The sequence below is a fragment of the Serinus canaria genome, chromosome 5 (genome assembly GCF_022539315.1).
Source record: "Serinus canaria isolate serCan28SL12 chromosome 5, serCan2020, whole genome shotgun sequence".
Taxonomy (NCBI): Eukaryota; Metazoa; Chordata; class Aves; order Passeriformes; family Fringillidae; genus Serinus; species Serinus canaria.
Window position 1 is genome coordinate 11,036,495 of NC_066319.1, and position 13,167 is coordinate 11,049,661.

Below are 13,167 nucleotides of genomic sequence, written 5' to 3' on the forward strand. Positions count from 1 at the left end.
CTGTGGCAGGGAGAAGGAAATGCTCTCTACAGGTCCTGCAACTCATCCTTGGGGCTGGGACTGCCTTCAGCCTGCTTAGAGCTTGTCCTCATTTATCTGATGCCCCTGTTCAGTTCACAAGCACTCCTTGTAGGGATGTGCCAAGAGGGTTTAGGGGCTGGTTGGGAGGATCAAGGCACTACCCCAGGCAGCAGAGGAAACACCTGAGCCCTGCTTACTTGTAGGTGTAACTTTACAGAGGAGGAACTGTGTAAATCATAGGGAACACCCTACCTACAGGCCCTGGTAGGGTTCTCTGCCTTTTTCTCTGACTCTGGGTTTTCTTCTGTTACCACTTGCATTTCTGGGAAAGCAGAAGTGTGGCAGGCCCAGGGCTTTGTGGTGGTGGTTTTTGTTTTCATTATCAGGCAGTGCTGCAGCGTAGCTTGACACAAAAAACCCTTCCTTTTTAAAAAAGCTGCATGAAATTAAAGACAAGATATTTTTGTGAACCTCCAGTCTGGTCTCCATGCCAACATTGCTCTTTTTCTCAAATCCATATGCTAGTAGTTTTCATTTGTTTTTCCTGGCAAGTTCAAAGTAAAACTTTTTTTTTTCAAACTGTTTTTTTTTCTATGAAAACTGAAATGTTTAATCGCTTTATTTCTTTATTGTTTTGTTCTCTTTTCTTTTTATTTTCCACTGGCATAATTAATAACAGAGTATTGTATGTTCTTGCCATGAAAACAACAGTCTATTGCTTTGGTTTACTATTTTTTCAGAATTTTGGCTGTACTGACAGGCCTAATTAATATGGTTAGTACACTTTTTAGAGAGAATAGCTGATGAAATAAAATGCATGTGTGGATATGCATGTTAATACGCACCATGGATGTTTTCACTGTTACCACAAGCTTCTAAAAGACTGTCCTCCTTTTTTAAAGAGCTTCCTCATTTTAAAATCACTGCAATACTTTCAACTAAATAAACATATTTTAATTTCAAATAGACATTTCAGTTATTTAAAAGATAAATAGTTTTTGGAAGGGATTTATCAGGTTATTTTGGAGGTTTAAAGTAAGGCAGGTAATTTATTTTTAGATGTTTGAAATGAAATCCAAGTACTATCTAAAAGTGATCTGACACCTCAATTTACATTTTGTTTTGCAGGTAGCTTTTTATGTGAAGGTGGAGGACTAGATTTTTGCTAGTATCTTGCAGAGATGAGAATTGTCTGGGAGGGGAGGACAGACAAGGCAGAAAGCAGCAGCAAGATGCCCATGTGGTGGAAATTGCTGTGAGACTTCCTTGTCCTTCTGAAGTTTGAGCTTTTCTCTTTGTTATGTGAAGAGTGAGCTCTTAAAACTTTGTGCACAATGAGTTTGAGCTAGTCTGAGAAATCCCCTTGGTAGTCACTGCTGGGTAAGGTTTCTTGTGAGCTGTTGAATCCTTTGCATTGCAGGCTGGAGATGAAGCTGTGGCATAGAAATGGACTGGAGACTCCATTCTCTTAGGAAATACTAAAAAGTTATCCTGTACCAATAGATTTGTTTATTCAAGGGGTTAAGTAGACTGGGAAGAACAGGAACTCACTATTATTGAGGTTTTCATCATAGGGAGTTGGCTTTAAAAAGCCCAGCTAACCAAGAAAGAAACCCAAACAAGCCCCCACAGAACAGCATACAAAAACTGCCAAGAAATGTGAATAATGTGTTGTTGTAGAAGAGGGCATATGGATTCCATTATTTGAACTTCAATAAAGACAAATTTATCATCAGTATCAGAGGGGCTATTAATATATTTAACATGGTTTATCTCTGCAGTTTGGAATGCATATCAACCTTTATGAACTCATCAGGGTTACATGAGGAGCTCCTCTAGGCTCCTGATATCAGAATTTGCCTCACTTGTCACAAAGGGCATACAAAGAACTGTTTTGTGTTCTAATTTATTCTGAGTTCTGCAAAAATTTTTTTTTTCTTTGTCTTGAAACTGCCTAAGCTGCATCTCTGTTCCTAATCTATTTATGTGAATGTGTGGCACAGCTGCTGTAAAAGAAAGCAATATCAGATTTAAGCAGGGGCCAAAGAGGTGAGCTTTGAGAGAAAATCCAGTTAGTGCTTCTCAGTTGAAGGGCATTGTGGAAGAAAATCATATTGCTGTCTAGCACAGCATGGATGCCTGGGTGTCACTGTAGACTTCTTCATTGTGGTTTTACAATGAAGTTTTAAAAGGACTAATTTGTCTTGATCAAAGTGTTTTAGGCTAATAATGTGAGAATGCTGTCTGTCCCAACTCAGTTAGGTTTGGTTTGGTGTAAGTCTTGCAGACATATGCCCTAAGGCTTGTTTTGGTGGCTGCCTCCTATATTTGGGTCCCATCTAATGTTTCCAGGGATGCTTTACCATGTGAGTGTGGAAATCCAGCTGTATCCTACAAGTTAATGCATCTCCAACAAAAAAGTTGTGCTAGTACAAATTTCAATTTTAGGTTATCCCTTGGGTTCACCAGAACAGTCCCTGATGGAGAATTCCTTGAAGACCAGCAATGACCCGCAGAGCTGACTCTGTAGCCCAGTAAAACCAGGAAATGCTGAGGTTTGGTGTGGAGTTGAGTTTCTTGTGCATGCCAGCAGCAGAGTGCTCCTTCTCACAGGTGCTGCTGCTTTTCTGAGGGCTCTGTGTGTGCTGGAGCATCCTTGTGATTTCCCTGGCAGCTGCATCAGGGCTTGTGAGGAGCCCAGAAGGGAAGGGAGGGCGTGGGAGAAGCTGTGCTAGAATGGGGTGCTGCAGATGTCAAAGGGGAAGGGAAGATCCCATGGCTGTTTCAGGTGTTGCTGGCAAAAGTGTGCTTTGTTTATCAGTGAAACTGATCAATAAAAGTGGTTTTAGCAGCTTCCTCACAGATCACAAACCTAGCAAGTACTGAAGTAAGATTGGGTTTTTTGATGTGTGTTTGCATTTCCTTCTAAAGAAACTTCTGCTGTGCTACAGAAATGCATTTTTAACAAGCAAGTGAAACCATTTCATGCAGCAGGATTTCATGTGTGTCTCACCACTCTAATTTAGGAGAATGGTAGAAATTGAAATTATTTGCAGTGAAAATAAGCAATGCTGAGTTTCCAGCACTGGTGAAATCAAAGTAGTACCTCATTAAAAAGCCTGTATTTAATGAAGTGATCCCAAGGGTCTTGGGCAATAGCTTTTCTTTTTAAAAAAGTTAAAAGACTTTAAAACCTAAAATGCATTTTCTCTGCTAGTATAAGACAGATTATATATATTCTCTGTTTTTATTTCAACCATTAAAAGTATTATTTGGTGCTAAACCAGAAGAAATTCTGTGGGTTTTTAATTTGTATGTTGTTCCAGAAGATAAGAAAGGTCTCCTGAAAAGCCTTTTTTCTTCTGATGCTAACACATTAGACCAAGATAATTATTGAAAGATAATCACTGCTTTGTATGCATTCTCAGGCTGTGTGCTGCTGGTTTGATCCTTGATAATACTGCAAATTGATTGGCAAACCTCAGTTTTATATTTTCTTGTACTCCAGTGTGAGCAGCCAGGAGTTTCTCAAGGCTGCAGTGGCTTTGAGCTGTAAGCTGTTCTCACTCCCAAATTCTGGACTGGTGTGGATGACAGCAGTGCTGACAATAAGTGCAGAAGGCCCCCACGGGCTTGCAGGAGTGGCACAAGAGCAATTGAGGCCCTCTGGAGACACTTGCCCCAAGTCAGCCATGTGTGCACAAGGCTGCCCATCCGTGTTCCCATGTGTGCAGGAGGCTGCCCATCCGTGTTCCCATGTGTGCAGGAGGCTGCCCATCCCTGTTCCCATGTGTGCAGGAGGCTGCCCATCCCTGTTCCCATGTGTGCAGGAGGCTGCCCATCCCTGTTCCCATGTGTGCAGGAGGCTGCCCATCCCTGTTCCCATGTGTGCAGGAGGGTGCCCATCCCTGTTCCCATGTGTGCAGGAGGCTGCCCATCCCTGTTCCCATGTGTGCAGGAGGCTGCACATTCGTGTTCCCATGTGTGCAGGAGGCTGCACATTCGTGTTCCCATGTGTGCAGGAGGCTGCCCATCCCTGTTCCCATGTGTGCAGGAGGCTGCCCATCCCTGTTCCCATGTGTGCAGGAGGCTGCACATTCGTGTTCTCTGTGTGCTCTGGGCACTGGGGGCTGTTTGCAAGGTGGGGGCCAAGCGCTCAAAGGTGATACGGGCTGGAGATGACTGGGATTGAGTCTTTCAGTGCTGTATTCAGGCCGAAGCGGAATCATTGCCTTCTGTGCTTTGCAGCAGAGCTGGAAGGAAGGATGTGAACTTGATGCAGGCCCTGCTAGATCTGTGTGGGGCTTTGGCCCTTATGGTACCTGAGGTCAGACTAAAGAATTGCAGTTGTCTTTTGCTTTTGGAATGGATGGGTGTGCTCCAGAGGCCATGGAGAGTGCTGCTCTTGGCTTCAGGGAACCAGGCGCTGGCACCAGGTACACAAACACTGATTTGCTTAGATTCACATTTCTAAGGTTTGTAAGGCTTTTATCTGGGCACCCTGTTACTTGGAATGCTAAAAGTTTATGGGAAGGACAGGTTTTTAAGTTAGGATGTGACATCCTTGTTCCTTAGCATAATGTCTCAGGAGAACTTTTTATTGTAGAGGATGTAATGTGTCCTCTCCTGTGGCAGGCTGCCATTGAAGTGAAGTGGTGTGTAACTGTTTTGGGGCTTCTTTTGATCAGAAAACTGATATGTAAGCAACAAATAAAAGAATATGACTGGTCTAGAGACCTGAAATACCAAGTAACTAACTTAAGGATGCTCTTTCAATTATATCTCGACTTACACATGTTGCCAAGTATCTTGTCTTTATATCATTTTAGTTTTGTGTGAGTAAAATAATAAACTGGATCCATGTAGAGAACAGTCAGCTATTCACAGCCCACTCAGCTGTGCTGCCTCCAGAGACAAAATAACTAAACCCTTGTGGCCAAAGAACTCTCTTTTTCTGCTTTGTGTACTTGCCCAGTTCCTAGCATGAAAAAAGGCTTTGGAGTGCTTTGGATGACCATGATTTCATAAATAATAAGTGCCTTGTAATTTTCCATAGTTTTTAAGGAGGGGAGCCCTCTCTCGTTACTGTATTCCGTTCTGTTGGATCTACAGTGTAGCAGCATAGTGAGATTGACTGCTCTGGTATCTGTCACTGATTTACTTCAGATTTCATTTTCACAGGAAAATACTGTTTGGTACCTCTTGAAGGGCTTATGCCTGGAGGTGTTTTTTGCCATTTCTGTTCCCTGAGGAGCAGAAGTTTGTGTGCAATTCTTGAGGATGACCTCAGCTTCCCTGAGTTCAGAGAGGCTAAAGTCACCTCTGGAATCTTTGTTTATGGGTAGTCCTCTATCTTATGTGCTATTAACCAGGCACTGGTAACTACAGAGTGTCCCTGAAAATATTCTTTACCCTCTATTTAGAGTATTGCTGCACACTGCCTTTTTAAAAAATGCTTCCATATAGGCCAGTTTCTGGCAGATGTAATTGCAAGTTGCATGGTAAGCAATCATTGTTAGGAGCTCAGAGTGTTTAAACTGTGTGTATTGCTCTTAGAGAGGAGCCCTGCAGAAGGGAAAATCATATATTGGTAGAATTAACCAGGTGTTAGCCCAGATATTTATAAGCAATTTTAGCAAACAATGAATTTGGCTTTTTCTTCCATTAGCAAGGAGTTTAATTTCAGTGTGAGGTTTGCATTTCTACATTGGTAAGGTTAATGTTTGATTTCTTTTAGGCCAAGTGCTTTGTGGGTACAACCAAGCTTATTAAGCAAGAGTGATGTTTTCTGCAGAATCTGATCCAAAAAGGAAGGAAAGTTGAATGGCATCAATTAAAGAAAGTTGTAAAAGGAAGTAATACAATTCAACTGTTTGAAGAGTTTCTTATTGAGTCTGTCTTGCCATTTTGCAGACTGCTTGAGGCAAATTCAATGCTTTTTGTTTCTCCCTTAGCACTGATTGGTAGGCATTGTGCCTGGTTTCAAAGCTTTATTTCTCTCCTGTCTTGAAGTGCTTACAGTGTTTCTGACAAATACCAGCTGACTTGACTTCTGATTGTCACAGAACCATGGCTATAGTGGAAGCCTTGAAGCTTCTCAGTTCAGGTGCTTGCTTCAGATGCTGCCTTGGAGCAGTGCTGATATTAGGGGAATTTCAGCAATCACACCTGCCCTGCATAAAAACTTTTTCTGAGATGCACTAGAAACTGAGAATCAATGTGTTAATTCTCTTTATTGACCTTGAATTCTTTTGCAACGCGTAATTCAACTTGTGATTTAATTTCCAGTAAAGGATCTATACAAGAGATATTAAACTGTTTTATGTGCTTTCTTTTGAGCATAAGAAATCAATCTCCATATTGAAATGTTAGAACATTAGGAAATAGAGAACTGGATTTGTGCTTTCCTTTGTAACTATGGGTAATATTGTAGCAGGGCATGAACTGGACTAGTTCTGTACAAGCTAGGGCAATATGTCCAGTGGAGCTGTGCTTTAAGAATTCTTTTTTCAGTTTATATATTGAAGGTTAATAAGATATTTGTGTTTTAAGGAGAGTTGGCACCCTCTGTTATATAGAAACCTGTCACAAGTACTAAAGGTATATTTTCATAAGTTTACTTAAAGGAACAGGTCTTGACAGGCCCAGCTTATTCTAGTCCACCTGTGGTCAATCCCAGAGAAATTCCTACCAGAATTCCTTGTAGCTCTGATTTCTGGGATCATTCACTATTCATTCCATGTGAGGTTGATGTCTTCTAATGATTTCTTTCCAATTAAATTGTTCTGGTGCTTCCATCCTCCTGCACTTACTGAATCACAGGAAGTAACTGGAGGTATGTCAGTTCTCATAGACCTGAAAAGTGTTTTTGCTGCCAAGCTGTAGTGAGGCCTGAATTCAGGTATGGCTCCTAGAATGATGCAATGCAGCTAGGTTGGAAGCACCCCATAATCTGAGTGCAATATTTTGTGTAGTGAAGGTTAAACAGAACAGTGACAGTCCATGTTGATTCTGCAGTGGAGAGAAACTGCAGAAATTCTGAAATGCCTCCACAGAAGAGCAAAGTTACTTCTCTGTTCTTAGCTTTGCAGGCAGGTTTCACACATGACTGGGGTTCTTGCTGTGATGTGTGTAGTCATGTAATGTCTTAAACCCATTTGATTTTGCAAGGCAGAAGCCAAAAGGGGAACCTTCCTCCTTGCCAAATAAAGAGTGAGGTAAACCTTGAAAGATGAAGAGCTTCTTTTGATCTTGCTGTGGAAGCTATATAGGTGGTTTTTCTTTTTTTTTTTTTTTTTTCCTCACCTTGATCTTTTTTGGTGGTAAATGAGTTCATTTCATTTTTCCCCTTGGAAACAAACTTGCTCATTCAAAGAATTGCCTTAGTTGTCAAGCAATTGCCTTTTGTTGCTTATAAAAAGAGAAGATAACTTCATTGCACTTCTGCAGTATCAGCACACCTTTTAGATTGAAATTTGAGAAATAATGCACTGTCACAGTCACCTGCTTACACAGAAACATGTATAAAATAGTATTGCATCTATCCTGTAGTTAAAATGTAGCTGTATGTGTATGAAAAAATCACACATCTGTACCAAATTTATGTTGTAATCTATTTTGTACATAGTAAATGTCTGTAAAATTAGTCTTCTTTTTCAGTTACCTCCTCAAAAGACCTGGAAATGTAAGTCTTGTGTTACATTCTTCAAAGCCAACCAACCAGTTCAGTTATGGTTGGGGGCAACTCTGTTTTACAAAATAACCAAACAAATGCAAATGTATTTGAGTCTTTAAATAAGCACAAATCCCAAAGATTAATAATGTGCTTAGTGATGCTGTAATGGTGTCCTGTTCTAAATTAAATCCCAGGCTAACCTGTGCTTTGTGGATGTAGACAACCATTTCATTGAGCTGCCAGAAGATCTACCCCAGTTTCCAAATAAACTTGAGTTCATTCAGGAAATTTCAGAGATACTGATGGCTTTTGGAATTCCACCTGAGGGAAACCTGCACTGCAGTGAAAGTGCCTCCAAGATGAAGAGCCTCAGAGCATGTGACCTGGTTTCTGATAAAAGAAATGGGAACATAGCAGGATCACCTCTGAATTCCTATGAGCTGCTAAAGGAAAATGAGACGATTGCAAGACTCCAAGCACTTGTTAAAAGAACAGGTGTGAGTCTGGAAAAGGTAAGAGATGAAAAGAGCTGCACCCTCTCTGGTCCTGCAGTGGCAGATGGGCTGAAGTCATGGTCCAAAGATGCTGTGTGTCTGTCTCCACTAGAAGGAACTTTTTGTTCCTTCATGTTCTCAAACCTTGTGAGCACCTGTCAGGCAAGGACAAGCTTAGGGGAGAGAGGGAATGGGATTTAACCCTGCAGCATCTGGTAAAACCTTTGCTATCCACCAAGTGCTTCCTTACTGAGATAATGTATTTAAAAATTGCACTTTGCCTTTTTTATTCTTGGTTTTAAGGTTTATTCTAAATTGGCACCACTATTTAATGAATTAAGTGGCTAAAATTTACATCTAGATAATGCTGAAGTTTGCATCCAGTCTTGGTTTCTATAGATACCTTTTTCATTCTGTCTAGAATATGTATAATTTTGCTTATATGTAATATATTTGCTGTGGGGTTACTGTGATACTTTTTTCTGGTTAATGTTGTAGGGTTCATGAGTGTCTGATTCCCAGCAAGTGAATGTGCACTTGGTGATCCTGATTGGATTTTTTGAGTGATTAGAATTGTGAAACAAAAAACAAATTGCAGCCTTTAGTGCATAAAAAATACTACCTGAAAGACCTGGGAGTTTTTTAGCTTTTGTGGAATGGAGTGAAGACTTTCACTGTTGGTGATTTTTTTTTTCCCCCCTATAAATTGAATATCTTAATTTTATTGCTTTTTTCATAAATTTTAGCCTATGTCTTAACTGAAAATGCCTCTTCTTTTCTTATAGATTACTCTGAGCTGTGTAGTGGGGAATTTTGATTTACACTGCTGAGGGCTTAGGCTACAGGCAATTGGGTGCTAGCTATGCACAGCTTCTTGTTACTGTGCATTTCTGTCTTCATTTGAAAGCTGCTATGTGTTTAGCAGTTCTAAACATGGAGTTGTTTGACACCAGATATAGATTTGCCTAATATGCATATTCTTAGGGGTAGTAAGAACCTCTGGAAAGCCTATGCAGGTGATGGAAGGGTAAGAGAAAGTTAAGTCTGTGGCATATGTGGACATGTGTATGGTTGTTATTTACCCTTTTTAATTTTAAAACATATCTAGTGCTAGCAGTACTGAAGTAAGTTTTGGTTTATTATGAAAAATTTTCTAGGCAAAGTTTTCTGATTGCATATTTTTGATTTTGCTCTTTACAGTACTTATTTTTCTCAGCTGAATGGCAGATGAAAATATTGTATGTCTGAAATACCTGACGAAGCGTCAATAGAAATTATTTGTGTTTTCCCTTACTTTTTCAGCTGGAGGTACGAGAAGAGACCAGTAGCAAAAAGGATCTTAAAATTCAGTGTGATGAAGAAGAATTCAAGATTTACCAGCTGAACATTCAGATTCGGGAAGTTTTTGCCAACCGCTTCACACAAATGTTTGCAGATTATGAAGTGTTTGTCATTCAGCCCAGTCAGGACAAGGAATCCTGGTTTACAAACAGAGAACAGATGCAAAACTTTGATAAAGTAAGTTATCATAAGAAGGTACATTGATGTAAGAGGTAAAACAGTATTCAAACTAAAGGCTTTGTGTATTGGGCCATCAAATGGAAAACTGTACTGTCAAAATAGTAATTTCTTCTTTAAATTTCAGTGTTCCCAGAAAAGTCACATCTGAAGTATGTGGAAAAGTATATACAAATACAGACTTGGAGAACTAAAGATACTCTTTTGAGAATATTGTAGAAAAATGCAGCTTGCTCTAGCAAAAATGGCTTAGAAAGCCTGATTTCAGGGCTAACTTCCACATTAAGATTAAATATTACAAGTGGAAACTGTTTGATTTTTAACCAGAGGAATTGTCAAATATGTTAATGAATTAAGTATGACCCCAATTAATGCTTATGTGCATGTGTACCAAATGTATTCCTAACTCTTTTGTAGAGAAACATAAGACCCAGTTCTTCAAATTTTTGCACTGTCTTCTTTGCTGGAGATATTTGTCAGCAGGAGAGCTCACATAGGTGAAGATTGTTGCAGCACTGTCTGCTAAAACATTCATGTGATTCCCCCCAAGTTGTATGATAAGATTCCCATTGATTTCACAATCTGTGAGCCCAGCCAGAAGTACCAAATATGCAGTACTGATGGTGTGGTTTGCTGGGATCCTGTTGAAATTTTTAGAAGATGAAGGAAATGCTAAAATCACTGTGTACCAATTATTGTGCTCTACAGTAGGTGATTGTCATGATGCTGAAAATTTCATACAGACTGCCTGTTTTGGGGATAGAATTGATGTGTATAATAAAACTAGGCTTGAAGTGGCACCAAAGCACTCTCATACATCCTTGATCAGAAAAGTTGGTGCTTCTGGTGGATGCCTCTCTCTTTGCAGACTCCCAAACACTCTTATCTCTTCTTGTCTCTTAGGCTTCTTTCTTGTCCGACCAGCCTGAACCTTACTTGCCTTTCCTCTCAAGATTCCTGGAGACCCAGATGTTTGCATCCTTCATTGACAATAAGATTATGTGCCATGATGAAGATGACAAAGACCCTGTTTTGAGAGTTTTTGATTCTAGGGTGGATAAAATCAGGCTGCTGAACGTCAGGACACCGACTCTGCGCACATCTATGTACCAGAAGTGCACAACCATTGATGAGGCTGGTAAGGGCCATGAGGCACTTGCTTGACAAGTAGTGCAACTGGTCAGTGCTGATTGTTGTAGACATTAGATTAAGTAATGATTCATGCTTTGAAACCTCAAAAAACCCCGACCAAAATAGCAGAGATGTAAAGCTTAAACAGAGGACTAAATGTTTCCTGTGATGTTGAGATGTGAGATGAATTTAATGTAAAGTAGAACTCAGATGTTTTCCTGCATGCTTTGTGTGTGAAAGATGTCTGAGCTTAAGAAGATAAACATTTTTCTGCTTTTGGTGGCATTCTTTGATGTCAGAAACACTCTTGTACTAATGTTCCTGTTGAAATCAGTAAGCAACTTCCACCTCTTTCTTTAATTTGACATCTGATTTTAATTGAAAATATGTGATTGTAGACACATGTCTGATTAAAACACCTTAAAAAATGTAACCTTCTTACTATTTCAGAGAAATCTATTGAATTAAGGCTGGCAAAAATAGATCACACTGCAGTTCACCCGCACTTGCTGGACATGAAAATTGGACAAGGGAAATATGAGCTTGGATTTTTTCCTAAGCTTCAGTCTGACGTTTTATCCACTGGCCCAGCAAGCAACAAGTGAGTAAGCTAAGGCAGCAGGTGCTGAATCTTGGCAAGATCTATAGAACAGCACTAAAGCAGAGATCTTAGAAAGCAAAGGCAGTTTTGGGGTTGTTTTTTTCAAGTGGGAGCAGATCAGATGGTGTGGGGTGGAGTTTTTGCTATGTCTGGTTTGGTTTTTTTTTAAATACAGACTTCTTGAAGCAAATTTACTAAAGAAAGCTCTCTTCTGTTTGAGATGATATTTTGTGTACTTAGAGTTACTTGCAATTATTGTCAATATAAAAGCAGATCCCCTTATTTGATCTTGTGTAGGAACTAGCAAATATTTTAGGATATTTTCTTATAAAAACCTTGAAGGAGGATGGGCAATGCTTAAATTGCCTTTGGAATTGTGACAAAAAAAAGGAAAAATACAGAGCAAATGTATGTGATCTAATATTGTAAAACATTTTGGTTGCCCAATATTCCAGAGTTTCTTTGTGTGTGTTTGCAGCTGCGCTTTGGCTGATGTAACTGATGTCAGCATGTTCAGAATGTGTAGAATGCATAGAATAAAGTGGAAACATCTGATTGCCTCTGCCCTTCCCCTGCCTCCTGACACTTGGCTGATGTTATTCCCCACGTGTAGGTGGACAAAGAGGAACGCTCCTGCTCAGTGGAGGCGCAAGGACAGACAGAAGCAGCACACGGAGCACCTGCGTCTGGACAACGACCAGAGAGAGGTGAAAATTGCTCAGCTCTAGAGATCTGACTTTTTTCTTTCCTAATGGCCTGAGAAATGCTCTGCAACCTTTATGAAATGTCTAGACAGTTACTTGCAGCTCATGTCTGCTCTCCCTTAAGTGTATTTAATACAAAGGAAGTAGCAGACCAAAAATACTTCATTTTCTTATTATAGAAGTTATGTCATTTTTGCCCCTTCTCAGGACAAAATTATTTCGTCCCACATATAAGAGAGTTCTCTGAAAATATAATCACATGATTTCAAGTTGTTCTGTTTGGATTTTTTCTTTTAAAGGGGGTGAGTGGCAAGAGGGGAATAAATATTTTCAGCTATCTATTTCCCATCTCTGAATAACTTGGTGACCCTGTGTTTCTTTTGTGTATTTGATGGAGGAAAGATAACCACCTCTAGAGAGGGATTAATTTCATCCTAAAATAAGGAGCATTGCCTTTTGGCCTAAGTGTCTTCTGTAGACCATAATAAAAGTCTTAAGGTGACAAAGAGAGAGACAGCCTCATTGCTGAGGTGAGAGTGTGAAGCCCACCCAGACTGTCATGTTTGTGGCTGCCTGTTTTTGCACAGTGCAGTCTGATGCTGATGTACCCACCTTCTGATAAACATCTCTCACCACTGCTCCTACAGCTGACACAGTTTTTCTTTGTGGTGAAGTGGTTTTGAAAGATCTGGGTGAAGTGAACTAATTACAGTACAGTTTCTGATTCATATGGTACAGACTGCAAACTGTTACACCAGGTGTTGATTTATGGGTAATTCCAAGAATAGACTGGCTCAAAATATTAGAGGTTTTTTGTTTGTTTACTAACCCCAGAGTTCTGCTTTTGTTTGTGTGTTTTTCATTGAAAACAATATTCTCTTGCCTTGTTAAATATCCTTAGAAAAGCTTCGTTTTGAATTTTAGTAGTCTTGTGTCTGTTAGGATAGTGTTTTGAAACTCAAGTGTGTTTGTTCATCCTTTTATGGTAGTGATGGATTTAATTGTCTTCCTAGAGTACTCAGT

The 13,167-nt window shown here is 39.9% G+C and overlaps 1 protein-coding gene across 1 annotated transcript in view; it reads left to right on the forward strand.

Moving 5' to 3' along the window:
- The window catches only part of DENND5A (DENN domain containing 5A), a 62,072-nt gene that overhangs the window by 27,811 nt on the left and 21,094 nt on the right, over positions 1-13,167 (forward strand). Inside the window, exons 6-10 of the mRNA XM_050975352.1 lie at positions 7,891-8,208; positions 9,493-9,708; positions 10,612-10,846; positions 11,290-11,440; positions 12,054-12,147. Coding sequence (XP_050831309.1) covers positions 7,891-8,208; positions 9,493-9,708; positions 10,612-10,846; positions 11,290-11,440; positions 12,054-12,147 — 1,014 coding nt within the window. The remainder of the gene's footprint in view (positions 1-7,890; positions 8,209-9,492; positions 9,709-10,611; positions 10,847-11,289; positions 11,441-12,053; positions 12,148-13,167) is intronic.